Consider the following 16553-nt stretch of genomic DNA (forward strand, 5'->3'; position numbering starts at 1 on the left):
ACCCAGAGAAGCCTCCCCAAAGATCTGCAGTACCTCCCAAATATGTACATAGGCTTCTGCACATATATATATGTCCTCATGTGCAACATCATCATGCATATGCACACCTACAGCACACGCATGTCTGCCCATGTTTACTGACATGTGCACAAAAAATACGAATAAAGTACCCTTGGACAGGATGGAGAGAACACGGAGAATGCATTTCGGCTCCTGTCAGGGTACCCAGTGAGAGCAGTTTATCTCATGCCAGTGGTCTCCTTACACACACACACACCTCCAACAGCATGAGGGGAGGAGACCGTGGGGGGGTGCAACCCACCCTTGCCCTGGCCAACCTCGCAGCCCCTGCTCTCTTAGCTCCGCATCATGGGAGAGAGAGAGAGCCAGCCAGGGGTGTTACTTTGGGCACATCAGGGCGTCTCTCAGCAGCGAGCTCCTCATGGCATTGCCCAAGGCCACTGTGCCAGTGGGCAATGCCAGAGTCCATGGCTGTATGGCAGAGCTAGGGGAAAGCAGGAGGGCTGGGCAGAGCTCACTGCAGTCTCTGAATACCCCAGAAAGGGCTGGGATGGCTTGACTAGTAGAAAGTCACTCGTGTCTCCTGCCTGCCACCCTTGCTCACATCACACACACCCCTCAGTAAATGAGAGCCTAGATCTGACTTGGGAGATAGATATGGGAGAGGAGGGTGTATTCACTGGCAGGCAGAGCAGTGCCACCAGCTTGATAAGACCCTTCGCCTTTGGCCACGGATTTCTGCCTCTGAACACTGAGCAAGTAGGACCCATTAACCACTGACCTTCCATGATTCCAAGCTGGGCCTCCTACTTGCCGTGTGGCCTGAAGACTTCTCTTGTCCTTGCCTTCTGTGGGCCTCAGGTGTCTCTTCTAACAAATGATCAGATTTGCCCTAAGATTAGATCCCTTCCAACTCTGTCACTCCAGAGTCTGTGATTCTAGATCATCTCTTTGTCTTGCTCTCTGCTGTATCCTCAGGACCTGCTGTATCCTCTGTTCGAGTCTGGCACATAGGAGGTGCTTGATAAATACTGAATTAATTAATTAATCTCAGGTCCCAGTTGGACGTGAAGAGACAGAGAGAAATACACAACAGGATGGAGGTGCTGCTCTGAGCTGGACCCTTAAGGCCCAGGGGTATTCAGGGGTGCAGGCTAGCTCAATCATGGCCCACGGGGGAAGGCTTGGTCCTAGGGAGGAAAGTGGACAGAGTGCAGTCGACCTTATTACCTACCCTCTGACCCCCAACAACCCTTCCACACAGAACCCTTCCTGCACAGAGAAGGAGCAGTCTTCTAGCCTCAGAGACTGTCCCCACATGGCTCAGTTTTGAATTTAGCAGGGTGGGGAGCAAATGATCATGACTCTCATGGCAATGCTCAAAGGACCTTATAGATTCCAGATTTGTCCTAGAACAGTCCTCCATCCCTGTCCTCTGCAAGTATGAGGCATCCTTAATCCTTCAGGGAGAGCCTTAATTCTATCAGGGAGGTCTTGGGGAAATCAAGACACTGGAGTTCTGGTCATAGAATCCAAGGAAGTAAATGAGCAGCTCTCAGGTCTGGTGGCCGCAGGGGAGAGTTTTCAGTTTGAAATCAGGGCTCATACATGAAGCCCAGAAGACAAGACCTAAGAACAAAGAGCTCAGCAAAACAGGCTGGCTCTGACAAAGCAAGACTTACTGAGGTGAAATGTAGCGAGGCTACCGGTGCCCTACCCAGACCCTTCCCCAACCCTCCAGTGCACCACCAGCCTAACTCCCAGATGCCAGTGCCCACGGGCATCTCTCTGCCTGAGGGCCATTTCTGGCCACCAGAGCTCATGCTGCCTGTGTGTGCAGTGGATCAGGAATCCTGAGAAATTAACACCCCCAGGAGCAGCCCTCCACCAATGACAGATGGGAGTGGGGGTATACACACCCCAGCTCCCTCACCCCATGCTGAGATAACTCTGAAGTGTTTCACACAGTGTCCCAGAGTTCCCCAATGGGACGCAGTGGTAACTGGCTTTATAAGACACATTTTATTGGTTTCCTTTGCTTTCCTGTCTCACTTCTGCTTTCCCCTACCAGAGCTTCCTGGACTTACCTCCCAGATAAACTATCTGCACGTGACTTCTTATCCCAGAGTCTGCTTCTGGGGAAACCCAAACAAAGACTGTGAATCCAAGTGAATTCTGATTGTCCATGGTGCCCACTATTAAATTTCTCACATGGCCACAAGTCAGAGCCCACATACTGCCTGAGCCCCACGACACACATATATAAAATACCCTCATGCTCTTCTACCTCCACTCATCACTGCCCTGGAAACCTCCTTGCCTGAATCCCATGATTCAAGGTCCAACTCATATGATCAACCAACCTGGGCCATGGGGAGAAGGCTTAGGGCTGTTGGGTATTCCCAGAGCAATCTTCTGGAAACAGTGGCAGTGCTCCTATTGGCCAACTTGTTAATAACGCTAAGGTGGAACTTGTAGGCAGTGTGACAAGATGTTGGACCTGATGGAGACTGGCAACAACCTCTAGTTCACACTATCAAGCAGGTTCACCTTCTCACCCACACGGGGGGCCTCCCCGACATTTCCATTAAGGGCTTATAATGTCTAACCAGAGTCCTGAATCTGGGTTGAGCCCCAGATCCTGTAGTCCAGATACAATGAAGTCTGGGAATAAGAAATGAGGTTCACGGGAGTGGGAGAAGGATTATAGAGATGCGGGCATAAAATGAGCTTATAAATATCATGCAGACATGCCCTGGCTTCCCCTGAGCCTGGGAGGCAATATAAGAGAATGAGAAAGATCCAGCTTTAGGGTCCCTTAACATGGCCTTTAACTTCGGCCTTGGCACCTAATTGCTGTGTGACTTTGACATGCCACTTGCCTCCTCTGGTCTCAGTCTCTTCCTGCACTGAAGCTCAAAGGTCTATCTCTGGGTCACTTAAAGCCACTGGCGGGCAGCTGAGCTCATTCTTCGCCACACCCACATGCCCCTTCTAATGGCCTTCTCTGTGTCGACCCTGTGGTCTTATTCCAGAAGGGAGGGTGAAGCCAGGCCTTGCCACAGCACAGAACTTCAGCTTCCCTAGTGGGCTTATGTATTTTGCCAGACGGTAAACTGACCTCCCCAAGGTCCCCTGCATTTTGCTGAAACACCAGAACCAAACCCAAGTAGATGAGGCTACTCCCCACCTCTACCCTCCCAATATCCCTCTCAGAGATGGGGGAAAGTACCTTCACCCAGAGTTTCTAAAGAATCACACAGGGAGAGTCTCAGGGCCAAGGAGATACTCAAGTTCAGCTCAGAGGCCTCAGCTTCTGACTCTATTTTTTTTTTTAAATATGACCAGTAAGGGGAGACCAGTAAGGGGATCTTAACCCTTGACTTGGTGTTGTCAACACCACGCTCTCCCAAGTGAGCCAACCGGCCATCTCTATATAGGGATCCGAACCCGTGGCCTTGGTGTTATCAGCACCACACTCTCCCAAGTGAGCCACGGGCCAACCCTACCTTCTGAATCTTTCTGAGAGGTTATGTTACAGCAAGTTGAAATAATGTCAGACAATGAGAAGAACTTCCCCAAAGGAAGGACTAGAGACACTGAGCAAGCAGCAATGGAGTTGCCTGGTCTCATGTGTGTGTGAACCTGCTGAGAGGCAGAACGATGGGTTAGATCACCTGCACAGTACTCTCTGGCCCATGGCTTCTGTCACAGCCCCTCGGTTTCTGTTCCTAGAAATCAGAAAGCTGCTGCTTCTGATCCACAGAGCTCTCCTGCTGCTGGGATGCAAAGGAGACACTTGCTAGTGGAGAGAGGTAGCACTCAGTGGAAATCAGTAATCCCATGGAAGTGTGAACAGACTATGGGGGCAGGGAGGCGAGGGCAAGAGCACGGGCTGACAGGACGCTGGGCAGGACTCCGTGAGTGTCTGGCTGACCCCAAGCAAGTCAGTTCCCCACGATGGATTTTGGTCTTCTCTAACATCCCTCTGGGCATCTTCAGAGCAGCCAGAGCCTGCCATCCCCACCTGAGCCAGGCTGGCAGTGTGGGACACGGTGGGGAGGAAAGCGGTTTTTACATCCATTTAAATCCCCTCTCATTCAAGAAACACCAGCTTACCCTGAGGTGGGGATCTGTGACAAAGACTGCTCATTACCTACTCAGTATCCATTCTCCCTTTCTTTCTATCAGAACCCTGATATTTTCTTACGTGACTAAGTGCCCACCTAAAAGACATTTCTCAGCCTTGCTTGAGGCTAAGAATGACCAGTGAGAAATAAGCAGAAGTCATTGGAGGGGGCTTCTGGGAAAGCTCTTTAAAGATGACTCAGGTGGTAGGCCTCCCCTTTTAAATGTTCCTCCCTTCCTCCTGCCTGGATGTGTCATGATGGCTGAGCCCTAGCAGCCATCGGGTGACCTTTACGCAAAATGCTCTAAGGTAGGGGTTCCCAAACGTTGCTGCACATTGGAATCACCTGGGCATCATTAACAAGAAAAAATGCTGATACCCGGTTCCCATCCCCAGACAGTGATTTAACCGGCACGAGGTATAACCTGGGCATCAGGATTTCTAAAAGCTCCCCAGGTTATTCTAATGTGCAGCCATGTTTGAGAACTACTGCTGTAAGGAGAGCAGAACAACAGGATGGAGGAGCCTGGATAGCCTATCTTTAGACGGAAGAAAGTCACCTTTCATTTAAGCCTCTGTAGTCAGGTCTTTGTTTCCAGCAACAAAATGTGACTCGTGATACAGGACTGGAGGTCCACATGCTGCTCCCATGGGCCAACCCATCCACCACAGCACAGGCTGGGAAATGAACACCAGCCAGGTAGTGCCTTCAGGAACCTCACACGTGGGGCTGTAGGCAGGCACTAGACTTGGCACTGGGCAAATCCTGACTCTACCACCTGCTAACTGTAGGGCCTTGCGCAAGTCACCTGAGCCTCAGCTTCTCCATCTGGGAAATGAGGGTGTTAGAAAACACTGTGCATTCTGCTCAACTGTGAGCTCCTTAGGTGCAGGAGCCATGCATCTCTGTAGCCAGCACCCTCCACCTTTCCAGACACTTAAGAGGTACTCATTCAATATTTGTTTGATTTACATTGAACTGCTACTATGTACTCCAGTGCTGAAATTTTCATTTTATTCTTAACCAAACAGGGAAGAGAATAAACAAATGAGCCACATTTCAAAAAGGTAACAGGATCTACCTATTAGAAATCAATGAAAACCACAATTGTGAGGCAGTTTCTTTCAATCTCTCTAGGTCAGCACTGGAAATCCCTTGGTTAGAAGCAGGGAAGAGGGCCATTCTCCTGAGCTCCTGGCCTGGATCTTCCAGTCGACACCATTAAAATAGGAAGTCTCCCTGCTCATAGTTTAAGTGGGAAATTTTTTTTTTTTTTTTAAAGACCCCAGGGTCCAGATGAGCTTGGTTGAAACTAAGCTTGGGCAGTGACCCGGAAACCTAGAAATGCCCTCAGAAAGCCTAAGGGAAGAAGACATCTGTTTTGGCCTGACTCATTCAGATGCACTGTCTATACCAGCTGTGCCCAAATATCAACTGGAGAGCTCTTATGACCACAGCTGCCTTGATGCCACCTGCAGAGTTTCTGATTCAGGAGGTCCGGGGTGGAGCCAGGCATCTGTTGTTGAAAAACCTCTCCAGGTGGTTCTGACAAGCACCATAGCTGAGAACCACTTCTCTTCACAGCTTCCAATCCTCCACATAATCAAAATATCTCGGCTGAGTTTCTGGAACTGAAAAGAAACCAAGAGGAGCCTGGGGTGAAATCTTCAAAGCCAGCCAAGCAGCACCCTTGAGCCTGCCCAAAGCACTGGCCCCCACCAAGGTCAAGAAGCTGGGCTTGGGTAGAGGGAACTGCCATTCCAGACCTGCCTGGCATGCACATTTCTCAAAAGCGCAGCCTGTACCTACTGCTTCCACATGCCACCCACAGCCGGGGCTCCCTGCCATCTGCCTGCCACCGCCTCTGCTCTCATGAAACAGCATCTCCATGGTTTACCTTAGAGTTTACAAAGTGCTGTCATTCTTGTAATCCCAAGAGTGACAGCACTTTGTAATCCCAAGATAACTTCTCTGTAATCTCAAGAGGTAGGTATGCCTGAACCAGCCCTCCAGACAGGGAAATTGAGGCTCAGAGAGGTGAGGCTATTGGGCAAGGACCCTCAGAGGCAGAAAGCTGCCCCGTGGCTCTCCAACCCAAGTCACACCCATTTGAGTCCAATCCTCTTCCTTTATGCCTTTGTTATGCAAAGTGCAATTTGTGGGCCAACAGCATCAGCATCACACAGCCATGTGTGAGAAATGCAGAATTGAAGCCCAGACCCTCTGACTGAGAACCTGCATTCTCACTAGACCCCCCACACATTCCTGTGCATTGGAAAGTTTGAGGAGCCCCTTTGTGCTGCAGTTGCCCAGAGCTCCCCAGTCCCCAGGTGGCCCTTTCTTACTCCATCTCCTCCTCTACCTCAGATAGCCCTTCCTCCCATGGACTGAGGCCCTCCATCCCTGACTTTCATGTCCCTGTCCCCCTTGGGTCTCCTGCTACCTCCCCGATGCCACCTACTCTGTCTCCTCTTTCTCCTCCCACCCCCTTAACTTTGGTGCTCCCCTGGGCTCTGACCTCAGCCCAGTTCCTTCTCTGTCTCTCTCTGCTCTCTTGTCCCTGGCAATTTTATTCCACCTCATGGTTTCAACCCACATTATTCTGCAGATATAAATTCAGACATGCAAATCTACCTTTCCTGATCACCAGCGCTCAAGTCCTGCTGACCCATCAACATCCCTCCCAGACATCCCAGCACCAGAATCCCATGAAGTACAAAACTGCACTCACATTGTCATTAAAACTCATTGTCATTGAGGCCTTGCTAAGCACCGGGCACCATGCTCAGGGCTTCCCAGGCACTGTCTCATTGCATGCTTATCATAAACCTGTGTGGTGGGTACAATTATCTTCATCTGACAAGCAGGGAAGCCACAGCTTAGAAAGCAGAGATAACTTCTCAGCTCTCACAGCTGGTGCAGGATGGAGCTGGGATTCAGGCTGAGGTTTCTTACGCAGAAATCCAGGCTCCTAACCACTTCACTGCCTCCAACCTGCATGACTTCCGGTGGCTTTTGTTCTACCTGCCATCACTGTGTGCCAAGTCTCCCAACTCGAAACCTCACAGCCGTTTTCAGCTCCTGTCCCTTGCCTGAGCTCTTTCTGATACACTTTTAGTGCCCAACAACGGTACAATCTCCTTTCTCAGCCTGTGCAATGGCCTCCAACTGGCTCCCTTCCCTCACCCTCAGCCCCTCTACAACCTATTTTCCATATGGCAGCCAGAGGGACCCTATTAAAAAGGTGTCAATTGATGTCCCTTCTCTGCTCAAAACCCTCCATGTCCACCACCCCCAACTCAGAATGAAGTCCTACATAGCCATCAAGACTCCAAACAATCTGGACCTACGAACTCTCTGACCCCACCTCCTTCCCTCCTCCCCCTTGCTCACTCTGCTCCAGCCACACTGGACTCCTCACTGTGGCTCAAACAGGCCGTGCATGCTCCTACTCCAGGGCCTTCGCACTGGCTGTTCTCCTGCCTGGAACATGCTTCCTACAGATAGCCACGAGGCTCCCTGTGACTCCTCTGGACATACTGCAAGGCCTCCTGAGCAGTCTCCCTGTGCAGTCTCTTCCAACACACAGCTACATGGCTACCCGGCCCGAAATATGGCTCACATCAACCCACTTTCCTGCTCAAGACCCTCCTGACAACTTCTCTCAAACCCAGTATTCCAGCCTCCTGGCCCCCTGGCCCCCTGGCCTCTTTGCAGTCAGCAGTTCTGGGTTCAAGAGCAGCTCTGCCATTTGGACAAGTGACTTCATCTCTCTAAGCTCTCAGTTTAGTCATCAGTAAAATGGGCTGATGAATGACTCTTTCAAGGGGTTGTGGTGAGGACATAATGCATATTTATGATCTCAGCCTGGGTAGTAAATGTTAGCAATTTTTATTATTCCTTTACTGTTCCAACCCTAACTTCCCCATTCCCTTTCAACTTACACTCCAGGCCAACCGAACAACTCACTGCTCCCCCCACACACCCAGGTTCTTTAGCCTCCGCGCCTTTGCCACAATGCACCCTCCACCTGGGACGCCCTTCTCAATTCTCACTTCTATTTGTCAGGGCCAGTTCAAATGCCGCCTCTTCCACAAGGCCTTGAAAGTAATTCCTTCCACCTTCAAATCCCCACAGCCTTTTGCCTGCCCTTGCCACAGGCATTTGTCAAGATCTTCCAGGAACCGCCATCTCGTATGTGATTCTCATCCCCTTCTCCTTCATCTTATTCTTCTCGGCAGCCCTGTCGATGCCCAGAACTGTGTCTTGACCAAGGTAAAGACTCAGTAAATATTTAATGAAAGATAAAAGAACACCACACGACTTTTCCTACCCCCAAATCAGAAGAGCCACTGGGATTGAGGCTTGGGACCACTTCTTACCAACTGTGCAACCTTGAGCAGGTCACTTAAACTCTTGGACCTTGGTATCCTCATCTGTTAAATGAGGACAATAGGACCCACTGTGCTGACCTCACAGAATGTTGTGGAAATCAAAGGCGGTAGAGGCATGGAAATGCTCGGTAAGGCATGTGGCATTTACACACCTATAAGAGACTATTTTTATAATCAACAATACTCCCTAAAAGGTTCATTCCTCTTTGCACAAAAAGATCCCTGAAAGAACTGTCACCAAATGCATAGTGGGATATCAAGTGAGTTTTACTTTTTTTTTTTTTTTTAATACTTTTGAGCACGTGTTACTCATAGACTTGGGGGGAAGGGAGATTTCCTTTTTTTCTTTTTAAAGATTCATTCTTTTGAGCTAAGCATTGCTCTTCCCTCCCATATCAGCATTTAAATGCCATAGAGCACCTTAGTACCTACCACCCTCAATCAGCAGATGCATGCCTGCAAGGCAGGGTCTTCTGAATGGGGAATAAAATTCAGAAGAGGGGCTGTGCAGGTCTATACAGAGGCAGCTCTGTGAGGGCTCATGCAGGCGCACACACACAGCCTCGGGGGAGCTCTCCTCTGTCCTGGGAAAGACAGGGGGCATGCTAGAGTGCAGGAAGTGTAGCTTTGGCCACAGGCAGGTGCCCTGGGACACTGGGATGGATACTTGGGAGCTGGAGGGGGTCCTGGAGCTCCAAAAGGCCCTAAAGAGTACCCATCAGCCCCAGGCTAAAGAATTAAGAGTAACTCTCAGCCCTCCAATAGGGTGAGGCCCACGGGAGCCCAGGAAAGGCCAGAAGCAATGTGGTGGCCAAGCCCTCCCCCTGCTGGCCACATCTGGAGTGGCAGCGCCAGCCACACAGGGCAGGGCCCCCAGGCAATCACAAACACACCCCCTGCCCCTGGGATTTAGTCCGGCTCAGGTATCCAGAGGCAGGTGTGGGGTCGAGCAAGGCTCTTCCAGGACTGAGATGCCCAAGATTTCATCTCCAGGTCCCCCTTCACTGGGTGGGGCATCTCCTGGCCCAACTCCTGGAGCCCAGCCATGCCATGAGGAGACAAAAGTCAGAAGTAGCGGGGAAGCAGGGCAGGGAGGGGTCTCCACAGTCCTGCCTCTGTCTCACTCCTCCCAGGCCCACTCGTGCCTCCTGGGCAGCCAGGAGAAACCAGGGCTGCTACCACTGCCTGAATTTCCACTCTCGCCCCCAGGTATTGATTTCCTGCATCATTCATTTGCCAAGCCTTGGCGGCTGTGATTAGCTCCCTCCGTTCTCCCTACGGAGCCCCCTGCATGCCCCTCCATGTTCCAGCAAAGCAGAGCTAATACCAGGCTATAAATGAGGCTTTGCCACACCAGCCCCAGCAGCTCACAGCCAGGTCTGGCCAATTAGAGGGGGACTATTGGATATCCCCAGCCTGCCCCCTCAAGGGTACTTTCCTGGTTAATAAAATCCCCTCTAACCAACCTCCTACAGTCACCTAGAGCCCCCATCCATCCATGAAGCACAGATTCCCAGCCTGCAGTGCAGAAAGGGATATCATAAAGATCTTGCACCTAGGGGCACTCGTCAGCCTGGGGAGCCCTCAGGCTGGCTCAGGGGCCAACATCAACTTGGTGGAGGAGGCAGACAATGTTGGCAAAGCAAACAAAACAGCCTGGATTTGCAGACACAAGGCGCTCTCTCTCACACACACACAATTTCTATAACTGAAAAGGAAGAAGGGACAGAGGCACGGAACTTCTTGAGGACATTAGAAAACCCTGAGCCTTCTGTTAGCCCTGGGGAACCAGAATTTTCATATGCAATGCCTTCCCCAGAGGAAGAGCCACATATGGGAGCCAGATTGAAGGCATGGGATAGAAACTCTAGTGAGAAATCCAAGTGCCCACACCCAGATCAGCACTCAGAAGACGGCGCACAGAGACTCACTCCCTGAAATTCCTTCTCCGCACTCCCCAGAGGAAGGAGGAAAACCTGACTTGGTGATAATTCTGTAAGCTATGTTGCTCTTGTCAAATTATTCAACATCTGTCTTCATGTTCCCACAAAAATTAGCATAGGATAGTAGTTTCTGATGACACCTTTGGTGAAATATTTTGACTTCCACCAGTAAGTTGCAAACAACCTGTCTTAAGGATAATGTCAATTCCCACTCCTGCATATTAAATAATCCTGGGGTTTGTTGTGTTTTTATAAGGGAAGGGAATCCCACCGACCTGCTCTGGCTGGAAGTCTGGCTGCTATGAGAGGAGGAGACGAAGCCAGGACAGAAGAGGGGGTGTTCTCCGACGCTATCCACACACAGGATGTTGCTCTTCTGTCACTTGGCTACTGCCTTTGCCCCAGAACTAGGCCTCTGGGATCAGCCTAGTCCCCTGGTCTGTCAGAAAGCAGATTATAGGATCCGCCCCAGAGGACAACAAACTGGTCCAGGAGATTGGGAGGCGAGGAAGGAGTGGGGACCGGCTCCAAATGGACCATCTGGTCCAACACTCGGCTGCTGTAGCATCTGTGCACCAAAGAAGAGTGAAGCCACCTGGCCAGACTGGGAGAGCCTCCCCAGCCTATTGCAGACAACAGACCTTAGAGCAGGCAGGTGGACCTCAGCAGGAAGCAGGGCACGGGGCTCTGGGCATCTGCCTCCTCCCAGGACCAGCAGACACCCACAGCCCAGACAAATGCTGACAGGTTTGCCCTCCACACCCTGATCTTCCTCCCTCTCCTCCTCCGCTCAGCCTCCATATCAACCTGCTCCCGTCTCAGCCACACAGGCCTGGGGGCAAGGAAGCGGGGGCTGGGGCTCCCTCCTTAGGGCACTGATTCTTCTCCTGTGCCTTGAGTAAAACCTACTGCCTCCCTCCCCACTGCTAGGGCAGCACTGGGCTTCCAGCCTCTTCTCTCTTCCAAGGCTGTCAGCCTAAGACTCCGTGACTCTCCCTAAGCAGAGACCCTCAAAGAGTGCCCCACTGCCCTGCTCAAAACAAAGTCAAGAAAGACTCCTTGGGGAGAAAAAAATGCAAGAATTATTTCAACCTCACCCCAACCATGGTTGTTCATTCATTCAACAAATATTAACTGAACTCCTGCTCTGTGCCAGTCACTGTGCTGGGTGCTGGATACAATGATGGACCCTCCATACTGCTCCCACTCGTTCTCAAGCTGCTGTATCTGCTTTGGGGAGTAGAGAAATGGGGGGATGGGAAGGCAGCAGAAGAACCAATCCCAGCTCCCCATCCTACTCCTTAAGCCAGTCTCAGTCCTACAAAGTTGCTCCCTTCTGCTGTATCCCGCCAAAGCTTCTCACACCCCAAGAACTCTGCAGCCTTTTGCCATCCTCCTCCTCGGATTAAATCTTCTCCTCTCTCCATCCACCTCAATAAAGGCTTCTCCACCCTGAAATTCCCCGGAGGCTCCAACCTTCCCTGAAGCCAAGCTCTCAAAGGGAAGGTGAAAGCAATGTCACCCAAGAGCCAGGGGTTGGCCCCTGCGCATCCAGCCATCTTTGATTTGCTCTGAGTGTGAGCAGCTAGGATCTGGGCACATGAGGGAGGGGCAAAAATACACAGAAAGAAAGGGACAGATAAGCCTATGCCTGAATCCTGACCCGAAGTGCTCGGAAATGAGGGTCCACAGAGACCACTGCCCCTGTCCCCCAACCCCCACCCGCACTGCTGGGGTTTCTAGGCTGGGCCCAGAGAAACCTCCTCAAGATAAGCTCCAGGCAGCCCTGGAGAAGGTTGGAGAAGCCAGAGGGGATGTTGGAGAGTGGTGGCCAGGAGATGAGCATGCCAGATCTGCCCAAGTGTGCCCGGAGGGAGGAGGAGGAGGATGGGGGACAGCAGCACACAGAGAAGGTCTCCCTCACTCTGCCCAGCCCCCGGGGTGTGGTGAGGAGGCCGAGGCCTCAGCAGCATCCCTCTTAGGGCACCTTGAAGGAGGCAGTGGAGCTGTAGGAAAACGTTGGGGAGAAAGAGGAAAGAGAAGCCCTAAACCACTGGTGTCGTCCTCTGCCCTGGGGAGGTTGAGGCCTCCAGGACCTGCTCAGTGGCCTCCTCCCCACAACCCTGTCTCTCCCAGTTCCTGCTGCATTCCTCCTCCTTCCTGTCTTTCCTGGCCTATGTGAGGGCCAGGCAGTAAGAGACACACAAACTAATTAAGAAGCAGAGTTTGGCCAGATGCCTGGGCTAGCCTCACCAGGGAATTAAACCCAAGCCAGCTAGCTGTGTAGGGCCAGGAGCATGTCACCTTCCAGACACCCCTCAGAACAACCCTTCCTCTTTGCCAGGCACAGGCAGACAGACCAGGCACCCTCCAGAAGGAAGTATTTAGCATCAGCACCTGAGGCTGGCAGCTAGGGACAATGCCTCTGCTACCCTGCACAGGACAGGTCAAATTCTCCCCTTATCTAAAGGGGAATAATGAGGCCCTTGGCCCCAGAGAAAGAGGGAAAGAGAATCCTGCCCACCCCAGCTACACATTATTAAAAAGTGAACAAAGACCACCCTGCAGCTAGCAGAAGGCAAAGTAAGGGCCACTGGCCCCAGAGACTGACTTTCTGTGCTGTGGGGTCACAGCATTGTGGGAGGGGTGAGCCCAAGTGACCCCGAACGGATGATGCCTGCTCTTGGGGCTTTCCCTGGGAAATCCCATGGGATGGAAGGGAGCAGGGGTAACCAAAGTCACCCTTGGCGCCGAGGGCGAGGCGTGAGACGTGGGAAGAAAGCTGCCTGGTAGGAGGCAGAGTTTGGACACGTAGCCCGATGGGTGCGTGCTGTGTTTGCGTTTCCTGGGGACGGTGGCTGAATGCGTCTGTGTGTGCGCACAGGGAGAAGGAAGGTGGGGCTGGGGTTTTGTAGCTGGGAACCGGGGACAGAAAGAACTGTCTCAGGAAAGGTCCGAAAGGGGATGCCGGGGTCGTAGGCGCTCCAGCCAGAGGATGCCGGCATCCGCTCAAGCTGTCAAGAAGGGAGAAGAAGCGAAGCCGCAGCCACAGCGGGGAAGGCGAGCCCGCCTCCTGGCCGCGGTGCTGGCAGCTGGCTCGCCTGAAAGCCGGGCGCAACTCCGGGTCGTGCATCGCTCGGCTTCCACTCCGGAGGCCAAGCCAGGGGAGGACGAGGTTTCGTTGCATGTCGCTGCCCCAGCCCTTGGCTTGAGGTCTGTCCGGGTCTCCAGAGCTGACTGGGTACTCTCAAGGGCTCCGAGACACTCCCACCCCTAGTAGGGTTTGGGAAAGTGGGTACCTCTCCCTGAATCCCCAGCTTCACGCCAGACCCTACGACCCGTCCCTGTGCTCCGAAGCGGCTAGCTCGGTCTCCTCGCACCCTGGAGAGGGCGGGGACGCCCGCATCCACTCCAGAGTCCGAGTCGAGGTCTCCACCAAACCCCTGCGGAGCGCACTTGGCGCCTCGCGGAAAGTTTCCGCGCGGGGCTAAGCCGGCGTGGAGCAGGACGCGGGCTCTTACCGTAGACTCCTTGTCCCCGGCAGTGGAAGGGGATCAGCGCCAGAAGTAGAAGGCAGGTCACCTCCATCTTCACGGCCGGTGCTTCATCCCCGCGAGGCGGCGCAGCCCGAGAAGCAGCGAGGGGCGCATCCGCCAGGGCCCCGCGACGCCCACTGTGTCCCCCCTTTTCCTAAGAGGAGACAGAGTGGGCGGCGACGGAGACCAGGAGACTGAGGAGGCGGCGGCGGCGACCCGGCTTTCTCCTCCGGCGGGGCCGCTGCCCGCGTGGGGACGCAGGGGGCGCTGGCCCGGTCCCAGGTGCCTAGGAGCGCCCGGCGCAGCAGCCAGCGCCCCGGCCTAAGGAGCCCGGCTGCCGAGCCGCCCCGGGTCCCCAGGGCTGTCTGCACTGGGTGCTGGGTGCCGGGGACCTCTCTGCAGCGGCGTTGGCGCTTGGGTCCAACAGGCCACCGAAGACTGACAAACTTGTCGTTTCCTCGCCCAGGGAACGCCCCTCCACGGAGCGGGAGCTGGGAGGCCGGGGCTCCGTTCGGGTCAATCCGCTGTCTCTAGTCCTGCGGCCCGACCCAAGGGGGTCGGGCTGGGCGCCTTCCCGGAGGCGAACGAACCCGGCCCCGTGCTCTCGAGCTGGGGGAGCAGCGTGCGCTGGGTTCCGCCGAGCGGCGAGCGCCGCGGATTCCCGGGTCCGCGAAGTTAGCCGAGCTGCAGAGGAGCCCAGGGGAGGAATCGCGCCCCGGCGCCCCTGGAGAGCACTTCCAGGGAAGAAGGGCTCCAGAAAGCGGGGAAAGGAGGAAAGTTTGAGTCGTTTGAAAAATATTCGCGCTCTCGCCGAGGCCGGGGCTGCGGCGCTTCCGCCGCTGGCCGCCTCCGCTGGCCGCGCTCCGCTCCCGCCGTCTGGCGGCGGCCGTGGAGCTCCCGGGCTCCGAGCTCTCTGGAGAGCCCGGCTGCGCCGCGCCCCAAGTTGGTCGTCCCCGCCCCCGCCCGGCGGCCTCGGCCGGCGGGGGCCCTCAGCGGGCGGGGCCGGGCCGGGCCGGGCTCTGGGGCGCGGCGGCCGCTCGGCTCCGGGCCGCGGGAGCGCTCCGCTCGCTCCGAACTTGGGCTTCGCTGTGCTGCTTTTTCGCCCCTCGGAGCTCTTCATGCGGCGCTCCCTCCGCCTCCTCTTTCCCTCCTCCCTCCGTCCTCCTCCCTCTTCCCCCTCCCTCCTCCCTCCTCCTCGCGTCTCCTCGTTCGGTCTCTCGCTCTCCCACCCTTTGTCGCTCGCTCTCCTGTTTGATTCCCCTCCAGTTAAAAAAAAAAAAAAAAAGGAGCCAATTAAAGGCAGCCCAGCTCGCCCGGCCCAGCCTCTGTCCAATTTCCTCGCCTCCCCCAGGACCAATTAGAGAAAACAAAACAGGGCTGGGGGAAGCAGACTGCCTGCTTTCTTTTCTTTCTCTCTCCCCCTCCCCCATCTCTCTCTCTCCCCGTCCCCCCACCCCAACGCCCCGCTAGGAAAATGTCAGAAAGCAGAAATGGATCCATCTATCCCGAGGACAGTGGCGGAGGAACGTGTGTTTCGGCCAAGGCTGTGCAGCCGCGCGCTCGCACACTCGCTCTTCGTCCTCCCTTGCACACACGCTCTTCGTCCTCCCTTGCACACACGCTCTCGTCCTCCCTTGCACACTCACACTGGCTGCCCGAGCCGGGTGCACCGATCCCAGCACGCTCGCGGGGCAAGCACGACCGCTCGCTCCGGGGACCCAAGCCTGCAAGGCACTGCACACTTCATAAATGTTTTGCACTTTGGGGAGGTGGGACAAGTAGGGATCCTAGGGAGAGGCCGGGGCGCCCGTGGTTCCTAGGGTCCTGCAGGCGCGCGAGCCTGGCCGCCTGCTGTCGGTTTTCAGGGCTGTCAGCCAGGCTCGGGAGTCGCCCTGGCCCCCGGCCGAGTCCCCGCCCCTTTCCTGGCGGCCTCGGCCTCTCCCCGGGTCGGGCGCAGGGACGTCGCCAGAGCAGCTGTAGGAGCCGGGAACGGAGAGCGCGCGCTTAGAGCTCCTGCCCTCGTCGCTGCCCACAGGTTGCCAACAGGTTCGCCCGCGGGATCCCTTCGCCGGAGCTCCCCTCGGCCATTGCATATTCTCCCCAGCTCGCTCCCTCCTCATGCGCCCCCCCCCAAGGACCTCAGGCGCCCCCAAGCGCCCCAGGGGCGCACGCCCTCCGGGCAGCCAGGCCCGGGCCCCGCTCCAGCCGCGAGAGTCAGGCACTCCTAGTCTCCGCGACCTAAGCGGGGCCCTCCTGGGCCGGGGTGGGGAGAGCGCTCCTCCCACGTGCCCGCGGGGAGGGGCGTAGGCTGGAAGCGAGGCGGGCGGCCCCCCTCCGCGCCTGCGATCACGCCCCCCACCCCCACCCGGGTCCTGCTAATCTCACCTGCTCCACCTGTCGCCGTTATTTATCTCGGGGGGTGCGCAGGGATTGTATTAGGGCGGCCGGTGGGAGCGCGGACAGCCGCAGCCGCTAATAAACCGGGAGATTACAAACCCTCCTCCCTGCACCCCCCTGAACTGTTCAGTA

At 54.9% G+C, this 16553-nt stretch overlaps 1 protein-coding gene across 1 annotated transcript in view; it reads right to left on the reverse strand.

Moving 5' to 3' along the window:
* Nucleotides 1–14076, reverse strand: part of MDGA1 (MAM domain containing glycosylphosphatidylinositol anchor 1) — a 54024-nt gene extending 39948 nt beyond the window's left edge. The window contains exon 1 of the mRNA XM_063097482.1: nt 14010–14076. Within this exon, the coding sequence (XP_062953552.1) occupies nt 14010–14076 (67 nt within the window). The remainder of the gene's footprint in view (nt 1–14009) is intronic.
* Between the last annotated feature and the right edge of the window lie 2477 nt (nt 14077–16553).

The sequence above is a fragment of the Cynocephalus volans genome, chromosome 5 (genome assembly GCF_027409185.1).
Source record: "Cynocephalus volans isolate mCynVol1 chromosome 5, mCynVol1.pri, whole genome shotgun sequence".
Taxonomy (NCBI): Eukaryota; Metazoa; Chordata; class Mammalia; order Dermoptera; family Cynocephalidae; genus Cynocephalus; species Cynocephalus volans.